Genomic DNA, 23,300 nt, shown 5'->3' with positions numbered 1-23,300 from the left:
GCTTGACAATGCAAGTGTGCTCTGTGTGTCCCAGGTCTCAGGATAATTTCAGCAAGACAGATAATAAACAGAGGTGAAAGGTTAGAGGTGGAAGTTTACAGACACTGCCCTTACCTTTCTTGTCTACAGCAAGACAGTTCATGAGGTAGGACTTCCCTGTACGAGCAGGACCAACCACAGCCACAATAACCATTGGATCCTCAATGGACTGGAGGACCTTCAGAGCCTCTGGGTTAAGCTGTAACTTCCCATCATTGTTACAAACCAGCTGCAAGGGTTTCTCCATCTTCTGTTTGGAGGCATCATGGACCTTTGTGCCTGACATCAGACAGTCCTTTCCCAAAATGTCTACAAAATCAGAGTAAGGGACTCTCATACTGCTTGAATCAGAGTAAATGGAACAGATAAAACAGACAGCACATCAGCAAAACACGTGTATCTCAATCCTGAGCCTCTAGAATATATCCCAAACTTTAATTTACTCACTGGGATCTGTAACCAATCCCTGATACCATGGATTGTAACCCAGCCTCTACGTCACTACCAGGAGCTGTTATTTTATATATACTCCTTCTGAACACCTGGAATAGATTATGGCCTATAACTCACTGCTAGGTATCTGTATTTCAACATATACTGTAATCTCCCCAAATCCCTGCCTCTAAAGCACTCCCAGTGATCTGTTTATTTTCTATATAGTAATCTCCAAACCCCTGGATTTGGTTTCAGCCTGTAGCTTACTCCTGGGTGTCTATTGTTGTATAACATAACACCACAAGGAACCCTTCAGTTACTTACTCCAAGGGATCTGTTGTGATATCATAAAACATAGAACATAGAATAGTACAGCACATTACAGGCCCTTCGGCCCACAATGTTGTGCCGACCCTCAAACCCTGCCTCCCACATAACCCCACACCTTAAATTCCTCCATATACCTGTCTAGTAGTCACTTAAACTTCACTAGTGTATCTGCCTCCACCACTGACTCAGGCAGTGCATTCCACGCACCAACCACTCTCTGAGTGAAAAAGCTTCCTCTAATATCCCCCTTGAACTTCCCTACCCTTACCTTAAAGCCATGTCCTCTTGTACTGAGCAAATATTGCCCTGGGGAAGAGGCGCAGGCTGTCCGCTCTGTCTATTCCTCTTAATATCTTGTACACCTCTATCACGTCTCCTCTCATTCTCCTTCTCTCCAAAGAGTAAAGCCCTAGCTCCCTTAATCTCGGATCATAATCCATACTCTCTAAACCAGGCAGCATCCTGGTAAATCTCCTCTGTACCCTTCCCAATGCTTCTGCATCCTTCCTATAGTGAGGCAACCAGAACTGGACACAGTACTCCAAGTGTGGCTTAACTAGAGTTTTATAGAGCTGCATCATTACATTGTGCCTCTTAAAGTCTATCCCTCGACTTATGAAAGCTAACACCTCATAAGCATTCTTAACTACCCTATCTACCTGTGAGGCAACTTTCAGGGATCTGTGGACATGTAGCCCCGGATCCCTCTGCTCCTCCACACTACCAAGTATCATGCCATTTACTTTGTACTCTGCCTTGGAGTTTGTCCTTCCAAAGTGTACCACCTCACACTTCTCCGGGTTGAACTCCATCTGCCACTTCTCAGCCCACTTCTGCATCCTATCAATGTCTCTCTGCAATCTTTGGCAATCCTCTACCCTATCTACAACAGCACCAACCTTTGTGTCGTCTGCAAACTTGCCAACCCACCCTTCTACCCCCACATCCAGGTTGTTAATAAAAATCACAAAAAGTAGAGGTCCTAGAACAGACCCTTGTGGGATACCACTAGTCACAACTCTCCAATCTGAATGTACTCCCTCCACCACAACCCTCTGCCTTCTGCAGGTAAGCCAATTCTGAATCCACCTGGCCAAACTTCCTTGGATCTATTGCCTTCTGATTTTCTGAATAAGCCTACCATGTGGAACCTTGTCAAATGCTTTACTAAAATCCATGTAGATCACATCCACTGCACTACCCTCATCTATATGCCTGGTCACCTCCTCAAAGAACTCTATCAGGCTTGTTAGGCATGATCTGCCCTTCACAAAGCCATGCTGACTGTGCCTGATCAGACCATGATTCTCTAAATGCCCATAGATCCTATCTCTAAGAATCTTTTCCAACAGCTTTCCCACCACAGACGTAAGGCTCACAGGTCTATAATTACCTGGACTATCCCTACTACCTTTTTTGAACAAGGGAAAAACATTTGCCTCCCTCCAATCCTCCGGTACGATTCCCGTGGACAATGCGGACATAAAGATCCTAACCAGAGGTTCAGTAATCTCTTCCCTCGCCTCATGGAGCTGCTTGGGGACCTATCCATCCTAATGTATTTTAGCAACTGCAACACCTCCTCTCCCTTAATATCAACATTCTCCAGAACATCAACCTCACTCATATTGTCCTCACCGTCATCAAATTCCCTCTCAGTGGTGAATACCAAAGAGAAGTATTCATTGAGGACCTCGCTCACTTCCACAGCCTCCAGGCACATCTTCCCACTTTTATCTCTAATCGGTCCTATCTTCTCTCCTGTCATCCTTTTGTTCTTCACGTAATTGAAGAATGCCTTGGGGTTTTCCTTTACCCTACTCGCCAAGGCCTTCTCATGCCCCCTTCTTGCTCTTCTCAGCCCCTTCTTAAGCTTTCTTGCTACCCTATATTCTTCAATAGACCCATCTGATCCTTGCTTCCTAAACCTCATGTATGCTGCCTTCTTCCACCTGACTAGATTTTCTACTTCACTTGTCACCCATGGTTTCTTCACCTTACCATTCTTTATCTTCCTCACCGGGACAAATTTATCCCTAACATCCTGCAAGAGATCGTTAAACACCAACCATATGTCCATAGTACATTTCCCTACAAAAACAGCATACCAATTCACACCCACAAGTTCGCGCCTTATAGCCTCATAATTTGCCCTTCCCCAATTAAAAATTTTCCTATCCTCTCTGATTCTATCCTTTTCCATGATAATGCTAAAGGCCAGGGAGCGGTGACCACTGTCCCCCAGGTGCTCGTGCACTAAGAGATCTGTGACCTGACCTGGTTCGCTACCTAATACTAGATCTAGTATGGCATTCCCCCTAGTCGGCCTGTCAACATACTGTGACAGGAATCCAACCTGGACACACTTAACAAACTCTGCCCCATCTAAACCCTTGGAACTAATCAGGTGCCAATCAATATTAGGGAAGTTAAAGTCACCCATGATAACAGCCCTGTTATTTTTGCACCTTTCCAAAATCTGCCTCCCAATCTGCTCCTCTGTATCTCTGCTGCTACCAGCAGGACTATAGAATATCCCCAGTAGAGTAACTGCTCCCTTCCTGATCCTGACTTCCACCCATACTGACTCAAAAGAGGATCCTGCTACATTACCCACCCTTTCTGCAGCTGCAATTGTATCCCTGACCAGTAATGCCACCTCTCCTCCCATTTTTGCCCCCTCTCTATCCCTTTTAAAGCACTGAAATCCAGGAATATTGAGAATCCATTCTTGCCCTGGTGCCAGCCAAGTCTCCGTAGTGGCCACTACATCATAATTCCATGTATGTATCCAAGCTCTCAGTTCATCACCTTTGTTCCTGATCCTTCGTGCAATGAAGAACACATACTTTACCCCTCCTACCTTATTACCTTTACACCCTTTATTCTGCTTCTCTTTCCTTAAAGCCTCTCTATATGTTTGATCTGGCTTTACTCCATGCAATTCTTTCACTGCTCTATCGCTCCGGTTCCCATCCCCCTTGCAAATTAGTTTAAACCCTCCCGAACCATGCTAGCAAACCTACCTGCAAGGATATTGCTCCCCCTCGAGTTCTGGTGCAACCCATCCAATCTGTACAGGTCCCACCTTCCCCAGAAGAGATCCCAATGATCCAAAAATCTAACACCCTACCCCCTGCACCAACTCCTCAGCCATGCATTCAACTGCCATCTACTCCAATTCTTACCATCACTATCATTCACAACAATATATCATTCACAACAATAACAAGTTCTGTGTAAATACTGCCCCATGCAAAGATATCATTCTCCAGGAAATAACAGAGGGTACACTGGAATGAAATTACAGTGGAAGTATATTCACTAATATTTCAACTTTGAAAAGGAAAAGAAAACCAGTCTAAATGTGCACATAAATGTTGAAGCTTCTTTCTGTAGTAGCTGGGTGCATTGCTTCCCATCACTAGCCATAAGTTGAGCTTCCCTCGAAGAATGTCAGGAACAAACTGGCTAACTCAGAAGTATTGGCACTTCCATCCTTTGTGCTCTTCTCCACACCTTCTAACAAATAAAACCCCAAACCTTCAGAAATATAATCCTACCCAGCTCTCTCGAATGTTCCATGGCATCTCCCACCTCTCCTCACCCACCAAATGGCTGACACAATGTTCCTAGTGTGAGCAGATGTTCCTTATTTCAGCTAAAGTCAAAGCACTAGTCTATGAAGCCTAACTAACAGAACACACTGTGTTTGCAGAAAACTGCTAAAGTAAAATGCCTATCAGCCTTGCAGTAAAAACACAATTTTAAGCAGGGCATTATATGTCAATGATTTACATGAGGGAATTGATGGCTTTCTTGCAACATTTGCAGAGAATGCAATAATTTGGTGAGGCAGAACCATCAATTGTGAAGGATGGGTACTGACCGTTTCGGATGGCAGAGTGGTCTGGTGCTTGTATACCATTTGGGGAACTGTATAGCAGCTGACTCATTTACGAGTGCTTTAAGAATAAGTCTGGAGCCATGATGTAACAGCTAGGTGCAAAGTTAGATTATGTACTGTTTAATTTTTACCTGTCATTTATACTTTGTGTAATGTAGGAATTAGTGTGGAGATATTTGAGGGAGAGATTATATCCAGATATATCTGTCAGAATGGCACCATTATGTCAGGAAACGTCAGGTCAAGAGCCATGGTTTTAGGCAGTGTCCTGAAAAGAAAGCAGTTGTGAGAATCCAGTCAGAATCCACAGTTACGCCCTTTCCTTCTGATTTGGTGGCCAGATTATAGAGCAGGTGAGGTCAGACAAGCAGCTGATGGCAGCCTCCATTGCCAGAGCTGGTGACCCACAGATGTACACAACAGCATTACTAGGGAGCCAGCAGTGCAATATGTTCATGAACACAGGGGCATTGGTATTGATAACTGACGTAGCCTTGCCAATGACTGGACAGGTTATTTATATTACAGGTGTAGGAGGGAAAACAGTGAAGACAGAATGAAGCAAATCGTATATACTCAAAATCAGCAGAGTGCAGCTTCCACTGTATCAGACTGTAAGTCGTAGGAGCAGAATTAGGCCATTCAGCTCATCGAGTCTGTTCTGCCATTCCATCATGGCTGATCCACTCAACCCCATACACCTGCCTTATCCTTCGATTTCTGGAGCAATCAGGAAACTATCAACTTCTGCCTTTAAAATACCCACAGACTCGGCCTCCACCACAGTCTGGGGTGGAACATTCCACAGATTCACTACGCTGGCTAAAAAACTTCCTCCTTACCTCCATTCTGAAAGGTCGCCCCTCCCCCCCCCCCCCAATTTTGAGGCTGTGCCCTCTAGTTCTGGATACCCTCACCATCGGAAACATTCTCTCCACATCCACCCTATCTAGGCCTTTCAACATTTGGTAGGTTTCAATGAGATCTCCCCACATTCTTCTAAACTCCAGTGAGAACAGGACCAAAGCTGGCAAACGCTCCTCTGAGAGTATTTCTGGGTCCATCTAAATAATGAGGGTACTATCCTTGGCATAGACATCCTAAGGGAGGCAGGGGCCATTATACATTCTGGAAAGGGAGAAATAATATGAACATGCCAGGGGCAGCGAACATATACAACCAACAGAATACACAACCTAGCCTGCAAAGCTGCATCCGCCCCGATCATCAGGGACTGGAGCCAGTCTCTGGGTTATTTTGTCAGCAGTTTCCAGCAGTGTAGGCTGGGCACAGGCAAGACTGTAGTCGAGTGAAGATAAACCCAGCTAAGATAGAGTGGCATCTGCATAAACCCGATAAACTGTATCCTACAAAAGCTGATGAGAAAGCCAGTTCGTTCGAGATGGTCTTCGAGGGAAGTTCGAACCGTCAGAGCGCCGACTTCTCCGGAAATTAGCTCAACACTTATGTGCACAAAGGACTGATTTAACTGTAATGAGTCCCTTTAATTTTATTTTCATTTCTGTAACTTGAAAATTTTATAAATGTATTTCCTTTATAATTTTATGCCGGTTTACGATCTGTTAATACTTTGACGAACGATAACTTTGCATGGAGAAGTATATAAACAGCAGTCGCTAGAATTAATGTTCCTCACCGGAACATCCCAACTTTCCTGTTCGGTTGAAGCCCAAATCGAACCGACCCTAGATGTATATTGCTTATCCCCATGAGAGGATTACCCAACTTTTCCTTATAACTCTGGTCCTCCAGACCCGGTTATCCTTTAGATTGCCGGTAACTCGCAAAGGTGATTTACATTATCCATAACAGAATTTTGCGTGTTTCTCTCACCTGCTCCTGTTGCAGAACTTTGAGACAGCGTGCTATCTTGCCAGTAGCTTCTCTCCATCAAGAGTCAAATGAAAGGCGAATTTGCAAACAATAAACTTAGTCGACTAAATATCCCGAAACTTCCGGGTTTTTCCAGAGCTGTTGCAGCGGACTCCACCCTACAGTTGGCGCTGTCTGGGAGTGTGAGAAAAACGTTTGGTGGAGTTATTTTGTTCTGTTCTAAATTTTAGACGCGGCTGCTTACATAACTTTGAGTTTGATCGCCTTACAGGGGCCGCAGAGAATTGTTTTCGTTCTATCCCTATTTTGGGCAGCCTTTTTTTCTTGTCTTTGCATAAGTAGTTCGCTTAGCGCTAGTAAAAGAGGAACATAGCTTGATTTCTTTTTTTGTAATTTATTTTTATTGAAGTTCATCATCAATCAAACATTTCCATAAGATGTATTTCAGACATTGTACATATATATAATCATAATCATATATATCACAAATCTTCACAAAGTATTTATCTGAGCTATACACTTAATGAAAAGAGCGGAAAGAAAACAAGCAAAAGGAAAAAAATATGTACAAGTAGGGAGTCATCTTTTTTTACAACATACTGGTTTGTGAGAATAAAATCAGGCCTATGAGGCATTATGTAGTTAAACCATTTTTCCCAGTATGAATCAAATTGTTCCAGCTTATCATTAACAGATGCTGTTATCTTCTCCATTTTGTAAATGTCCATTGTAATTTCCATCCATGCATTTAAAGTTGGGCTATCCGGTGATAACCATTTCCTAGTAAGAGTCTTTTTTACCAGCCACCAACAGTATATTCATTAAATATTTATCTCTTTTCAACCATTCTTGAGGTATATATCCAAAATATATGGTCTTACTCTCTAAGCATATTTCAAATTTAAAGATAGCTTGTAAGGCATTGTGTATCCCCCTCCAATAGTTTTTGATAACAGGGCAGTCCCAAAAAATATGATAATGATTTGCATTTTGATTTTCACAATTTCTCCAGAAAACAGGGAGGTTACTATAATAATGGGATTTCTGAGAGGATGTAATAAAATATCTTATCAAGTTTTTCCATCCAAACTCCCTCCATTTCTGTGAACTGGTACACTTTCATCGATGCCTCCATATTATTGTCCGTTCTTCCTCAGATATAATTATCCCACCTTCCTTCTCCCATTTTGTTTTAATGTATGGTCGAATGTGTTTTAAGATTTGACAACCACTTATACATGCTTGAAATGATTCTACTACCGTTATCTGAATTATATGCTTTTCTAAATAGCTCTATCAAGCATGTACTTGCCTTGGTTACATTTTTAAGCGTCTTATTAACATATTGTCGCATCTGTAAATATCGATAAAAATCTTGTTTTTCTAATCCCTCACATGGATTAAATCAAAAATGTGGGTAAGTCTGCAGATGCTGGATTTCTAAAGCAACATGCACAAAATGTGGGCGGAACTCAATAGCTCATGCAGCATCTATAAAAAAGTGTAAATAGTTGATGTTTTGGCCAAGACTCTTCTTCAGGACTGAGAAGGAAAGTGGGGAGCATGTGTCAATAAAGTGCTGGTGGATTGGAAGGGGCTGCAGGAAGATGATAGGTGGGAAAGGTCATGTGTGTGAAGGGTCATGCGGTAGAGAAGAAAGAATCAGGAGGGGAGAGTGGACAATAGGAGAAAGGGAAGGAGGAGGGGACCCCAGGGAAATAACCTGGATGAGAAGGGAAAGGTCAGAGTGGGAAATAGAAGTGGGAAGAATTTGTTCACCCAAAGGAGAAATCAATACTCATGCCATCAGGGTGCAGGATACCCAGATAGAATATAAAGTGTTGTTTCTCCACCCTAAGGGTGGCCACAAGAGGAAGCCATGGATCATGCTTACCTGCATGGGGATCTCTGGTGAGATCACCATTGTTCTAATTGTGAATTTCTCTCGTGCAGGCAAATGGATGTTAAATTTTAAACCAGAAATGGCAGGGACTGTGGGGTAGATCAGAGAGGGGGAAATAGTGTATATATTTAGAGGAACTATCACAAGAGACATGATAACCTTTGATTATAGTTCTTATATTAGTAATTATATCCCTCACCAAAAGCTTTGACAAAGTTCTATAAACATACACTGGAGATACGCAAGACTAAGTTAATGACTGGGACCTCACCTAGTTAGGTCATTAATAGAATGTCACATCACTGAGAGTGGATTACAAGCTAGGATCTAACACAGGGGTTCGAGGGCTTACATATGCAATAACAGATCGTCAAATGGAAGTTCATGCTGGGATGCAATTTAAGGGTTTAGGGGTTTATATATAGAATAACCTATCCCTGTGAGTGGGGTTATAATCTGAGATGTCATCCAGGTTTTTGGGGTAGAACAAATCTCTGGGAATGGATTACATGATGGGTTATAATCATGAGTTTAGTTGGTGGTAGGAAGGATAATGGATAAACACAATGATTTACAGACTGGAATATAAGTGTTTGATAACAGCACAAAGCAAAGGCGTGTTGTTGTAGTCATTTAAGTATGCAGTTCAGGATTCACCTCCCACGTTTGTCATTTCTACCTGTCTGAAACTTGAACTCTACGAACAATGTGGTTTCAGATTTGCATGCTATAAAGTGATAGAACAGTAACCTTTATCCTCTGAGAGTTGTTTCCTGGACAGAGGTGTGTCATTGCAATCAGGTGACGTATAGGTGCAGACAACATTGAAAATAAATATGGATCCTGGTGAAAGCTCAGTGCCCTCAACTGAGAGTTTTGATGAGTATAGGACTTCAGGGGGGCTCATGTTAAATACATGATCAGTTATTTAATTCTGTGAAGAAATTAAATTGTACACAGGCAGTGTTCTTCATAACAGTGAGTTTGAGGGACAGGAGGGATCAAGTGCGCTGGGGTGTGGTTGTGGTTTATATTATAGAACAATAGATGGGCGAGAGTGAGTAACAGGCTGAGTCCTAACCCAGGGGTTTTAGAGGGTTGGGATTGTATTTGTAATACCTTGGTTAAAACTATGCTTAATTTTATTAATACAGCTATGCTGTTGGGTAAATGTTCCTGTAATAACATTATTGAATCAAGAATTTCATTTTTGCTGTTTAAAATAAAAATTCAGTTGATTAAGTCTGACCAAGAGGATTTGTCTTATCAACATTATTTTTTGAGAGCGAGCATGGTGAGAAAAGAAGGGTGTAGTCATTTTAGAGAGAGTGATAGATTGAAGGAGAAAGAAAGAAAATAGAATTGGACAACAAACATCACAGAACAACATGGTGAAATGCTCATAGAATCGATTTGGAAGGACAGATACTGCTGTCAGAAAATCCTCAGACAGATGTTGGTTTTACAAAGAATGTATTGATAATTTCTAGTTAGTTCATTAGCACATGACCCTGGAGAATGTTCAAGATATTTTCCTTTGATGTTGTGTGAATATTTTTTCTTGGGACGAGATCTACAGTGTAAAACTGTTTCAGTACCATAAGTAAAGGAAGTGAAGCATACTGAATTGATGGAGCATCAATCAGCTCCAATGGTTAAGATCACATTATAGAATAATATGTAAAAATGATGGGCCCTTTTTGACTTTGTGTGTTTAAAATATTTTGTTAATATAATTTTTATCTCAATGGCGAATTCTGTTCCTATATCTTATGCTATGACAAAAAATCTTATTTAGCCTTGTATAATCTATACAGAGTCTTCATCCACCATCCTTCTTGGTGAGAAAGAAAGAACAGGCCTCAGTGGGAAATGTGGATGATTCAATAAACGCAGAAATCAGAGCTTCTTGGATGCAGAGAGATAAAGAACAGGACTGTCCCTAAGGAGGGCAAGTACCCGGCAGCAGGCAGATAACGCTGTTGCAGTCGCTGTGAGGTGGTAGAGGGTGGCCTTTTTCTTGCTGTAGACCTCCATAATGTCTGAATATTTTGGATGTACCTAGGCTCTGGGGTTCAAGGTGGAAGGTTTAACAGACAACTCAGAAGGTATCTCGGGAGGTGTCCTGTCTCTTTTGGAGACATTTCTTTTGCACTGATTTGACCAGCCCACACCAGCACCAGTAGTCCAATTGACTCTCTGACTGTGGAATTACATCCAGGGATGACCCACAGTGAATGGTATTTGTGGGGAGCGAATGAGATGGAGCTGGATTGATTCCGCAAGCTGTCCAATCTTCTTCGGCTTGAACGGGGAAGTCTGGTGGTTGATCTGCCCTAGCACCAAAGGTCATGGCAATGAGCCACTGGTTGAGATGTGAAAGGGGATTTTCAATCTTCTGGCCAGTCTGTGCTCCAATAAATTCCCCACTGCACAAGTCGTTCAGGTGTCTGGGGAATGTTTTTGATCTCCCCATGACAGTGACATGGGAAGCACCACTCCAACAGGAGCTGAACTGAGAGTGAAGATAGCAACAATCACAGCCCTCCCTACTCTGGACTGACGCACAAGTTTCTTGACAGTGAGGATACAGTTGGTTCAATAATGTCCAGCCTCTCCACAGTAAATGCAGCAACTCTCCCTCCTTGTTTCCCTTTCTGCTCGAGAGGGTTTGGTCCAGCCTATTTACATAGGCTCCTCGAGGCTGGGATCTATGGCAGTAGAGGAGAAGTCCCAGTCTGAGGAATAACAATAGGAGAGGACAGTGGTTAGTCAAGGGGAGAGTCTGCTCAGTATAATCCCCTTGGTCTATCGCTTCTTTCCAATAATCAGTTATTGAATCAAATTGCCCAGTCCATAAGGCTGACTAAATCATCCACTGGGTCTCAGGCCACAAGGGCATCCTTTACCTTGTCACTCCATCCCTTATGAACTTGATTGGTTAGTGCTTCCATATTCCAATTGCTCTCTGTGGTCAAGGTATGAAATTCTATAGAGTAATTGGCTACAGACCTATTCCCCTAGCACAAGTTGAGGAGCTTTAACACAGGACCCTGTCCTCCAGTGAGGTACTAGTTATCCCTCCTGAAAGTCTCTGAGAAGAGGTTTGCACCATATAGAAGGGGGAACACTTATCCCAGAGTGCAGGGACCTGGCAATGGCTCTTCTGGAAAGGAGCAAGATGATATAGGTGACCTTGCTCAGTTCTGATGGGAACTTAGACGGCTGCAATTCAAATGCCAAGGAACCTTATTCAAAACATCTCCTCATACTTAGGCATTGTTGTCGTATCTCCTGGGAGCTGGTAGGTGCAGCGATTGCTCATGTGTGTTAAATCACAAACTCATGAAATCTGCAGGTACTGGAAATACAGGGCAACATGCACAAAGTGCTGGAGGAACTCAGCTGTCATCTGAAAAAGTGTAAACGTTCAATGTTTTGGCTGAGAACCTTCATTAGGATTGACTGGGAAGGGGGTTGAGTTAAAAGCTAAGGGGCAAATGTTTAGGGGTGCATGAGGGGGAACTTCTTTACTCAGAGAGTATTAGCTGTGTGGAGAAAGCTTCCAGTAGAAGTGGTAGAGGCAGTTTTGATTTTGTCATTTAAAAAAAAAATAGATAGGTAAATGGATAGTAAAGGAATGGAGGGTAATGGGCTGAGTGCAGGTAGGTGGGACTAGAAGAGAGGAAGCATTTGGTATGGACTAGAAGGGACGAGATGGCCTGTTTCCGTGCTGTAATTGTTTTATGGTTATATGGGGTGTGTGTGGAGCATGTGTAAATGAAGTATTGGTGGAGTAGAAGCGACTGCTGAGAGATGATAGGTGGGAAAGGCCATGTGTGTGAAGGATCATGGGATGCAGAAGAAAGAATCTGATAGGACAGGAGAGTGGAGAATAGGAGAAAGGGAAGGAGAAGGGGGCCCCTGGGAAATAAACTGGGTGAGAAGTGAAAGGTCAGGAAAGGTCAGAGTGGGAGATAGAAGTGGGGAACATTTTTCACCAGAAGGAGAAGTCAATATTCATGCCATCAGGGTGGAGGGTACCCAGACAGAATATAAAGTGTCGCTCCTCCACCCTGATGGGGCCAATAGAGGAGGCCATGGATCACCCTTACCACCATAAGCAACTCTGGTGAGATCACCATTGTACAAATTGTGAATTTCCCTTGTGCAGGCAAATGGTTGTTGAATTTTAAACCTACAGTGATTTACAAACTGGAATATAAGTGTCTGATCACAGCACAATGCAAAGGCATGTTTTTGTAGTGATCTAAGTACATTGTTCAGGATTCAATTCCCATGGCTGTCATTTCTACCTGCCTGTAACTTGAACTCTACAAACAATGTGATTTCAGGTTTGTATGCTATAAAGCAATAAATCAGTGACCTTTATCCTCTCAGGGAGTTGTTTCCTGGAGTGTGTCTTTGCAGTCAGGTACGTGTACATGCAGACACCATTGAAAATAAATCTGGATCCTGGGGAAATCTCTGTGCCTCCCAGTGAGAAAGAATTTTGGTGAGTACAAAATTTCAGGGAGGTTGTATATACACAATCAGTAATTTAATTCTTTGAAGAAATTAAATTATCTAGGGGCAGTGTGCTTCATAACAGTGAGTTTCAGGGACAGGAGGGATCAAGTGCGCTGGGGTGTGGTTGTGGTTTATATTATAGAACAATAGATGGGTGAGAGTGAGTAACAGGCTGAGTCCTAACCCGGGGGTTTTAGAGGGTTGGGATTGTATTTGTAATGCCTTGGTTAAAACTATGCTTCATTTTATTATAACAGCTATGCTGTTGGGTAAATGTTCCTGTAATAACATTATTGAATCAAGAATTTCATTTTTGCTGTTTAAAATAAAAATTCAGTTGATTAAGACTGACCAAGAGGATTTGTCTTATCAACATTATTTTTTGAGAGCAAGCATGGTGAGAAAAGAATGGTGTAGTCATTTTAGAGAGAGTGATGGATTGAAGGAGAAAGAAAGAAAATAGAATTGGACAACAAACATCGCAGAACAACACAGTGTAATGCTCATTGAATCCATTTGGAAGGACAGATACAGCTGTCAGAAAATTCTCAGACAGATGCTGGTTTTACAAAGAAGGTATAGATAACTTCTAGTTAGTTCATTAGCAAATGACCGTGGAGAATGTTCAAGATATTTTCCTTTGATGTTGTGTGAATATTTTTTCTTGGGATGAGATCTACTGTGTAAAACTGTTTCAGTACCATAAGTAAAGGAAGTGATGCATACTGAATTGACTGAGCATCAATCAGCTCCAATGATTAAGGTCACATTATAGAATAATATGTAAAAATGATGGGCCCTTTTTGACTTTGTGTGTTTTGTTAATATAATTTATATCTCTATAGCTGAATTCTGTTCCTATATCTTATGCTATGACAAAAAATCTTATTTTGCCCTGTATAATCTATACAGAGTCTTCATCCACCATCCTTCTTCGTGAGAAAGAAAGAACAGGCCTCAGTGGGAAATGTGGATGATTCAATAAACCCAGAAATCAGAGCTGCTAGGATGCAGAGAGATAGAGAACAGGACTGTCCCTAAGGAGGGCAAGTACCCGGTTGCAGACAGATGATGCTGTTGCAGTTGTGGTGAGGTGGTTGAGGGTGGCCTTTTTCTTGCTGTAGACCTCCATAATGTCTGAATATTTTGGATGTACCTTGGCCTGGGGTTCAAGGTGGAAGGTTCAACAGACAACTCAGAAGGTGTCTCGGGAGGTGTCCTGTCTCTTTTGGAGACATTTCTTTTGCACTGATTTGACCAGCCCACACCAGCACCAGTAGTCCAATTGACTCTCTGACTGTGGAATTACATCCAGGGATGACCCACAGTGAATGGTATTTGTGGGGAGCGAATGAGATGGAGCTGGATTGATTCCGCAAGCTGACCAATCTTCTTCGGCTTGAACGGGGAAGTCTGGTGGTTGATCTGCCCTAGCACCAAAGGTCATGGCAATGAGCCACTGGTTGAGATGTGAAAGGGGATTTTCAATCTTTTGGCCAGTCTGTGCTCCAATAAATTCCCCACTGCACAAGTCGTTCAGGTATCTGGGGAATGTTTTTGATCTCCCCGTGACAGTGACATGGGAAGCACCACTCCAGCAGGAGCTGAACTGAGAGTGAGGATAGCAACCATCACAGCCCTCCCTACTCTGGACTGACGCGCAAGTTTCTTGACAGTTTGATATAGGTGGTTCAATAATGTCCAGCCTCTCTACAGTAAATGCAGCAACTCTCCCTCCTTGTCTCCCTTTCAGCTCGAGAGAGTTTGGTCCAGCCTACTTGCATGGGCTCCTCGAGGCTGGGATCTACGGCAGTAGAGGAGATGTCCCAGTCCGAGGAATAACAATAGGAGAGGACAGCAGTTAGTCAAGGGGAGAGTCTGCTCGGTATAATCCCCTTTGTCTATCGCTTCTTTCCAATAATCGGTTATTGAATCAAATTGCCCAGTCCATAAGGCTGACTAAATCATCCACTGGGTCTCAGGCCACAAGGGCATCCTTTACCTTGTCACTCCATCCCTTATGAACTTGATTGGTTAGTGCTTCCATATTCCAATTGCTTTCTGTGGTCAAGGTATGAAATTCTATAGAGTAATTGGCTACAGACCTATTCCCCTAGCACAAGTTTGAGGAGCTTTAACACAGAACCCTGTCCTCCAGTGAGGTGCTAGTTAACCCTCCTGAAAGTCTCTGAGAAGAGGTTTGCACCATATAGAAGGGGAAACACCTCTCCCAGAGTGCAGGGACCTGGCAATGGCTCTTCTGGAAAGGAGCAAGATGATATAGGTGACATTACTCAGTTCTGATGGGAACTTAGACGGCTGCAATTCAAAGGCCAAGGAACCTTATTCAAAACATCTCCTCATACTTAGGCATTGTTGTCGTATCTCCTGGGAGCTGGTAGGTGCAGCGATTGCTCACGTGTGTTAAATCACAAACACATGAAATCTGCAGGTACTGGAAATACAGGGCAACATGCACAAAGTGCTGGAGGAACTCAGCTGTCATCTGAAAAAGTGTAAACATTCAATGTTTTGGCTGAGAACCTTCATTAGGATTGACTGGGAAGGGGGTTGAGTTAAAAGCTAAGGGGCAAATGTTTAGGGGTACATGAGGGGGAACTTCTTTACTCAGAGAGTATTAGCTGTGTGGAACAAGCTTCCAGTAGAAGTGGTAGAGGCAGTTTTGATTTTGTCATTTAAAAAAAAATTAGATAGGTAAATGGATAGTAAAGGAATGGAGGGTAATGGGCTGAGTGCAGGTAGGTGGGACTAGAAGAGAGGAAGCATTTGGTATGGACTAGAAGGGACGAGATGGCCTGTTTCTGTGCTGTAATTGTTTTATGGTTATATGGGGTGTGTGTGGAGCATGTGTGAATGAAGTATTGGTGGAGTAGAAGCGACTGCTGAGAGACGATAGGTGGGAAAGGCCATGTGTGTGAAGGATCATGGGATGCAGAAGAAAGAATCTGATAGGACAGGAGAGTGGGCAATAGGAGAAAGGGAAGGAGAAGGGGGCCCCTGGGAAATAAACCGGGTGAGAAGTGAAAGGTCAGGGAAGGTCAGAGTGGGAGATAGAAGTGGGGAACATTTTTCACCGGAAGGAGAAGTCAATATTCACGCCATCAGAGTTGAGGGTTCCCAGACGGAATATAAAGTGTCGCTCCTCCACCCTGAGGGGGGCCAATAGAGAAGGCCATGGATCACCCTTACCTCCATAAGCAACTGTAGTGAGATCACCATTGTATCAATTGTGAATTTCTCTTGTGCTGGAAAATATTTGTTGAATTTTAAACCTACAGTGATTTACAAACTGGAATATAAGTGTCTGATCACAGCTCAAAGCAAAAGCATGTTTTTGTAGTGATCTAAGTACATTGTTCAGGATTCAATTCCCATGGCTGTCATTTCTACCTGTCTGAAACTTGAACTCTACAAGCAATGTGATTTCAGGTTTGTACACTGAAGCAATAAATCAGTAACCTTTATCCTCTCAGGGAGTTGTTTCCTGGCAGAGATGTGTCATTGCAGTCAGGTGACGTGTACATGCAGACACCATTGAAAATAAATCTGGATCCTGGTGAAATCTCTTTGCCTTCCAGTGAGAAAGAATTTTGGTGAGTACAAGATTTCAGGGAGGTTGTATATACTCAATCAGTAATTTAATTCTTTGAAGAAATTAAATTATCCAAGGGCAGTGTGCTTCATAACAGTGAGTTTGAGGGACAGGAGGGATCAAGTGCGCTGGGGTGTGGTTGTGGTATATATTATAGAACAACAGATAGGCGAGAGTGAGTTACAGGCTGAGTCCTAACAGAAGGGACTCTCCAATTGTGGAATGACATTCGGAGAAGACACAGAATGAGTGGTATTTCTGGAACAAATGAGATGGAGGTGGATTGATTCCACATGCTGACCAATCTTCAGCTTGAGCGGGGAAGCTTGAAGGTTGATCTGTCCTGTCACCAAAGGTCATGGCAATGAGCCACTGGATGAGATGTGAAAGGGGATTTTCAATCTTCTGGCCAGTCTCTGCTCCAATAAATTCCCCACTGCACAAGTCATTAAGGTGTCTGGGGAATGTTTTTGATCTCCCTGTGCCAGTGACATGGGAAGCACCACTCCAGCAGGAGCTGAACTGAGAGTGAGGATAGCAACCATCACAGCTCTCCCTACTCTGGACTGACATGTGAGTTTCCCAGCGGTTTGAGACAAGATGTCCAATAATGTCCAGCCTCTCCACAGTAAATGCAGCAACTCTCCCTCCTTCTCTCCAGTTCAGCCCATTTGCATTGGCTCCTTGAGGCTGGGACCTACGGCGGTAGAGGAGGAGTCCTAGCTCAGGGAATAAGAATAGAACAGGACAGAGGACAATCGAAGGGAGAATCTGTTTATTTCTTCTTTCCATTAATTGGTTATTGAATCAAATTGCCTGGTCCATAAGACAGAGTAAATCATCCACTGGCTCTCGGGCCACAGAGGCATCCTTTAGCTCATCACTCAATCCCTTATGGAATTCATCAGTTAGTGCTTCCATATACCAACTCCTCTCTTTGGCGAAGGTATGAAATTCTATAGAATAATCAGCTGCAGTCCGATTCCCCTTTAACACAGACCCCTGTTCTCCAATGAGGTGATAGTTCATCCTCCTCAAAGTCTCAGAGAAGAGGCTTCCACTGTATAGAAGTGGGAACCCTTCTCCCAGAGTGCGGGGACCTAGTAATGGCTCTTCCAGGAAAGGAGCAAGGTGATACATATGACTTTATTGAGTTCTGATGGGACCTTAGATGGCTGCAATTCAAGGGCCAAGGAACCTTATTCCAGGTATCCACTGCATACTTCGGGGTTGTCATCGTACCACCTGGGAGCCAGCAAGTGCAGCAATCCCTCGTGTGTATTAAATCACAAACACAGGAAATTCTGCAGATGCTGGAAATCCAAAGCAACGTGCACAACATGCTGGTGGAAATCAGAAGCTCAGGCAGCATCTATGAAAAAGTGTAAACAGTCAATGTTTTCGGTTGAAATCCTTCATTAGGACTGAGAAAGAAGGGGTTGGGGAGCATATGTGAGTAAAGTGTTGGTGGGGTGGAAGGGGCTGCTGGGAGATGATAGGTGGGAAAGACCATGGGTAGTAAGGGTCATGGGATGCAGAAGAAAGATTCTGATAGGAGAGGAGGGGAGTCAGGGGAGAGGTGAAATTCATTCACCAAAAAGAGACATCAATATTCATGCCATCAGGTTGCAGGGTACCACAGACGGAATATAAGGTGTTGCTCCTCCGTCCTGAGTGGACCTTGTCTTGTCATTATACCTCCATAAGCAACTCTGTTGAGATCACTACAGCTCAAGTTGTTAATTTCTCTTGTGTATGCAACTGGATGTTGGATTTTAAACCAGAAAAGGCAGGAATTATGCAGTAGATGAGAGAGCAACAAACAATATATTTATTATCTGGAACTAACAGAACATTAATGATTATGTTTGAGTTGTTTCCTGAACAGAGGGGAGCCATTGCAGTCAGGTGATATGTACGTGATGATATATTGAAAATAAATCTGGGTTGTGGTGAAAGCATTATGCTTTCCACTGAGAAAGAATTTTGGTGAGTACAGGAATTCAGGGGGTTCACGATGGATGCATGATCAGTTATTCAATTCTGTGATGGAATGAAGCTGTACAAGGGAAGTCTGCTTCATGACAGTGAATTCCAGAGACAGGAGGGATCAAGTGCGCTGGGGTGTGGTTGTGGTTTATATTACAGAACAACAGATAGGTGAGAGTGAGTTACAAGCTGAGTCCTAACCCAGGGGTTTGAGGGGGTTGGGATTGTACTGTATTTGTAATGAGAGATCTATGGAGGGTGGTGAGCCCAAGTGCAGAGTAAGGTCTAGAATTAACTCAGCCTCAGACTGGAAATAAACAAGACAACACCAACAAAATCCAAAGGCAAAATCACAAACAGCAGTACTAGAAATGGAGATCCTATGATTGAGCACTGAGAGCTCAGCACAAAGACTTTCCATGAAGGAATGCGGCAGGCAATAATTTGAAGTCAGGGTCTTAAAGGGATAATGGCAGCTAACCATACTCCATGGAATTGGAGTGCCAAAACATGGATGCCTGCCGCTGTTCAGTTGGGACCATGACAGAACCGTACCCCCCCCCCCCCCACCTTTCCTATGGCCACTCCTGGATGCCCAGGGTGATTATGATGGTGCAGCTGAAAGTCCTCTACTCTGCAAGTCACCTCAGGATGCTGAGCCAGGTTCAAAGCGTATCCCCATTTGAGCACTTGCAAACCAACAGGGAAGGACATACATCTGGGAGGATTGTTCCCTGTAACTGACCCATGTTCCTCTGGAGCTTGGTGCATTTTTGGGCCTGGGGGTCTTTGTAGATGTCTCTCTTCCAAGAAATTGACAGAGAAATTTGTATCAAATCCAGATGTATTAACAAGCATCGCAGGAGCTCAATCTCTGTAAGTAGTATGAAGTTTACCTTTCCAGTTAAAGTTCTGTTTGATGCAACACAGACAACTCTGCTGTTCCCTACGCAAGTACACTACTACTAACCCTTTTCCAATGACTGATGGCGTTTCACCTCTTTCTGATCTTCTGCTTCTTCTTCTTCTTCTTCTTCCATTTCCGACAGTTTAGATGCATCTAGGCATATTACTCAAATTCTTGAGTATACACTAGTCGCACGTAGAAACAGAATCATAAACTTTTCAATCAGATGGTGGCCTCTTTCCGATCGCTTTATTATTTCCACTTTTTTTTTCCAATCGCGATTGTGATTATTTTCGTGAACAGAAACACTGCGGATTCAGAGTGCGCTGGGTCCTAAAGTCCACCGCACTAAAGGCTGATTTATACTTGTGCGAATGGGCTACGCTGCATCCTCTGCCGTAGCCCTGATTCTCACTTCTGCATCGCATCTACGCTGTAGGTGTCCCTTACCCTACACCGTAACTACACTGTTCCGTACGCAGTAAGGCGACGTGCACCTATCCAGAAAAGTTACTTACGCGTCGTGCCGACCCAGACCACAACAAATGTGATTGGTCCGCTTGGTAGCATCGCATTTCCTCCTATGCATTTCCGGTTGCTTCTTCTCCACCATGTTTGTAGGCTGTGAGTACACCGATATGTAATACAGGAACCAAATCGTCAAATCTACCTACCAACATGCAAAATGAAATGCATTTCCTCGTCCATGTCTCTCACAAAGAAACTCAGCACAGTGGCATGGAAACCCCACCACCACGACGTAGAGTGATGCAGCAGTGAAAATAAGGGCTACGGTGAAGGCTGCGGCGTAGCCCGTAGGTACAAGTATAAATCAGTCTAATTCAGTGCGGTGGACTTTAGGGACCCGGCGCAGCACTGACTCCTCAGTGTTTCTGTTCATGAAAATAATCACGATCACGATTGAAAATAAAGTGGAAGTAATAAAGCGATCAGAAAGAGGTGAAACGTCGTCGGTCATTGGAAAAGGGTTAGGCTACAGTCGGTCAATGATCGGAACATTTTTAATGGAGCATGTGAAAGGCCCCACCCCGATTAAAGCTACAATTATCACTAAGCAATGCAGCGGTTTAATTATTGAAATAATACATTTCTTACGTGTTTATATGCATAGAAAGGTAAAATAGATAAGAGAAATGTTTGACTAACTGACATTAAATAGTACTGGATGTACCTGTTCTGACTAATGACGGACTCAGGAATGCCACTCGTTCATAACCCGGGGACTGCCTGTACTTTTAAAACATCTCTGGATTATTTATAATGCCTAATGCAGTGTAAATGCTATGTAAATAGTTGTGTACATCCATGGGTCACCAGCTCTGGCAATGCAGGCTGCTATCAGCTGTTTGTCTGACCAGATCTGCTTTATAATCTGGCCACAAAATCTGATAGAAAGGGCGGTACTGTAGATTCTGACTGTGGATTCTCACAATTCCTTTCTTTTCAGGACACTGCCTAAAACCATGCTTCTCGACCTGATGTTTCCTGACCTAATGGTGCCATTCTGACAGATATATCCAGATATAATCTCTCCCTCAAATATCTCCACACTAATTCCCACATTACACAAAATATAAACAGATAAAAATAAAACAGTACATAATCTAACTTCGCACCTAACTGTTACACCAAGGCTACAGACTTATTCTTAAAGCACAAACACTCGTAAATCAGTCAGCTGCTATATGGTTCCCCAAATGGTATACACGCACTACACCGCTCTGGCATCCCAAATGGTCAGTAACCACCCTTCACAATTGATAGTTCTGCCTCACCAAATTATTGTATTCTCTGCAAATGTTGCCACAAAGCCATCAATTCCCTCATGTAGGTAATTGACATATAATGCCCTGGTTAAAATTATATTTTTACTGCTAGGCTGTTGGACATTTTACTCTAGAAGCTTTCTGCAAACACAATGTGTTCTGTTAGTTAGGCTTCTTAGACTAATGTTTTGACTTTAGCTGAAATAAGGAGTGTCTACTTGGCCTAGGAATATGGTGTCAGCCATTTGGTGGGTGAGGGGGGAGAGGTAGGAGATGCCATGGAACATTTGAGAGAGCTGTGTAAGATTACATTTCTGAAGGACAGTAGACTGGTTTGGTTTTTTTGTTAGAAGGTGAAGAGCACAAAGGATGATTATTTAAGGAAGAAGTGCCAATACTTCTTAGTTAGGCAATTTCTTCATGACATTCTTTGAGGGAAGTTTGACCTTTGGCTAGTGATGGGAATTCAGCACTGTGAATAAAGCAATGCACCCAGCTACTACAGAAACAAACTTCAATGTTTTTAGGCACATTTAGACTGGTTCAACAGTAATGGGCCTTTTTTTTTCTTTTTCAAAGCTGAAATATTAGTGAATATCCTTCCACTGTAACTTCATTTGCAGTGTACCATCTGCTATTTCCTGGCGAGCAATATCTTTGCATGGGGCTGTATTTGTACAGCTTTCATCACAATTCCCGTTGTCTCACTGGTATATTCCACCTCTCATGCTTGGTTGAACCCAGATCATTCCAACCCTAAATGTTGCTTATTGAGGGTGGCGCTCTCATCATTACACATGCGATGCTGAGTCACGTGGTTGTTAGCCAAAGTTAGCTGACAAGTGAGTTTGCTACCAGCTCAGTGAGATAGTTACAGGCGTATAATGGAAAAAGAAGAGGTTCTAACATTCCGTTGTGGAACACCACTAGTCACCGACATCCAACCAGAAAGGCTGCCTTTATCCTCACTCTTTGTCTCCTGACAATCAGCCATTACTTTAACCATGCTCGACTCTTTCCTGTAATACCATGTGCTCATAACCTGTTATGCTGACTCACATGTGGTACTTTGCCAAAGGCCATCTGAAAATCCAAATAGACACAATCCACCAATTCTCATTATCTGTCCTTCTTCTTATTACTTTAAAGAATTCCAACAGATTTGTCAGGCAAGATTTTCCCTTGAAGAAACCATGCTGATCAAGCCCTATTTTATTATGTGCCTTCAAATATCCAAAAAGCACATCCTTAACAATCAACTCCAACTCCTTCACAACCAATGCTGCCAGACATACGGGCCTACATTTCCCTTCACTCTGCCTCACTCTCTTCGAGAAGAGTGGAGTGACATTTGCAATTTTCCATTCCTCCAAACCATGCCAGAATCAATTGCCTCTTGAAAGATCATTACTAATTCCTGAGAATCTCTTCAGCCACCTCTTTCAGAATCCTAGGGTGTATCTCTGGTCTAGGTGAATTATTTATGTTCAGTTTCCAAAGTACCTATCCCTCGTGATGCAAACATCACAAACTCCTGTCCCCTGACATTCATGAACTTTTAGCATTCTGCTAGTGGCTTTCACAGCAAAGACAGATGCAAATACTTTTTTCAGTTTGTCCACCATTTCCTTGCCCCCATTATTACCACTCCAGCATCGTTTTTCAGCAGTCTGATATCCACTCTCACCTCTCTTTTGCACTTTATGTACTGTATCTGAAGAAACTTGATACCCTCTTTAATATTATTGGCTCGCTTACTTCATATTGCATCGTTTCCTTCTTTATTGCTTTTCTATTTGCCTTCTTTGGTTTTTAAAATATTCCCAATCCACTAATTTCTGACTAATTTTTGCTATATTCTATGCCCTCTCTTTGGCATTTATGTTGTCTTTGACTTCTCTTGTTAGGCACAGTTATGTCATCTTGCCTTTAGAATATTTCATCCTCCTTGGGATGTACAGTATATAGAACATAGAACATAGAAATCTACAGCACAATACAGGCCC

General features: G+C 42.8%; 2 protein-coding genes across 4 annotated transcripts in view; one reads left to right on the top strand and one right to left on the bottom strand.

The window, feature by feature from the left end:
• The window catches only part of LOC140719013 (guanylate-binding protein 1-like), a 637,966-nt gene extending 631,281 nt beyond the window's left edge, over nucleotides 1-6,685 (bottom strand). For both annotated transcript variants that reach the window (XM_073033331.1, XM_073033332.1), the window contains exons 1-2: nucleotides 6,566-6,685; nucleotides 115-348 (exon numbers count right to left, since the gene is read on the bottom strand). In XM_073033331.1, the coding sequence (XP_072889432.1) occupies nucleotides 115-348; nucleotides 6,566-6,623 (292 nt within the window). In that variant the 5' untranslated portion in view covers nucleotides 6,624-6,685. The remainder of the gene's footprint in view (nucleotides 1-114; nucleotides 349-6,565) is intronic.
• A 6,189-nt stretch (nucleotides 6,686-12,874) lies between these two features.
• LOC140719015 (guanylate-binding protein 3-like) overlaps nucleotides 12,875-23,300 on the top strand; it is a 36,424-nt gene continuing 25,998 nt past the window's right edge. The window contains exons 1-2 of one of the 2 annotated variants that reach the window (XM_073033341.1): nucleotides 12,887-12,984; nucleotides 16,493-16,612. The gene's annotated coding sequence lies outside the window, so the exon portion shown is untranslated. Of the gene's footprint in view, nucleotides 12,985-16,492; nucleotides 16,613-23,300 lie in introns of both variants that reach the window. The other variant, XM_073033342.1, reaches the window with a different exon arrangement.

This window comes from Hemitrygon akajei, chromosome 31 (genome assembly GCF_048418815.1).
Source record: "Hemitrygon akajei chromosome 31, sHemAka1.3, whole genome shotgun sequence".
NCBI lineage: Eukaryota > Metazoa > Chordata > Chondrichthyes > Myliobatiformes > Dasyatidae > Hemitrygon > Hemitrygon akajei.
This window is presented reverse-complemented; position numbering and strand designations above follow the sequence as displayed.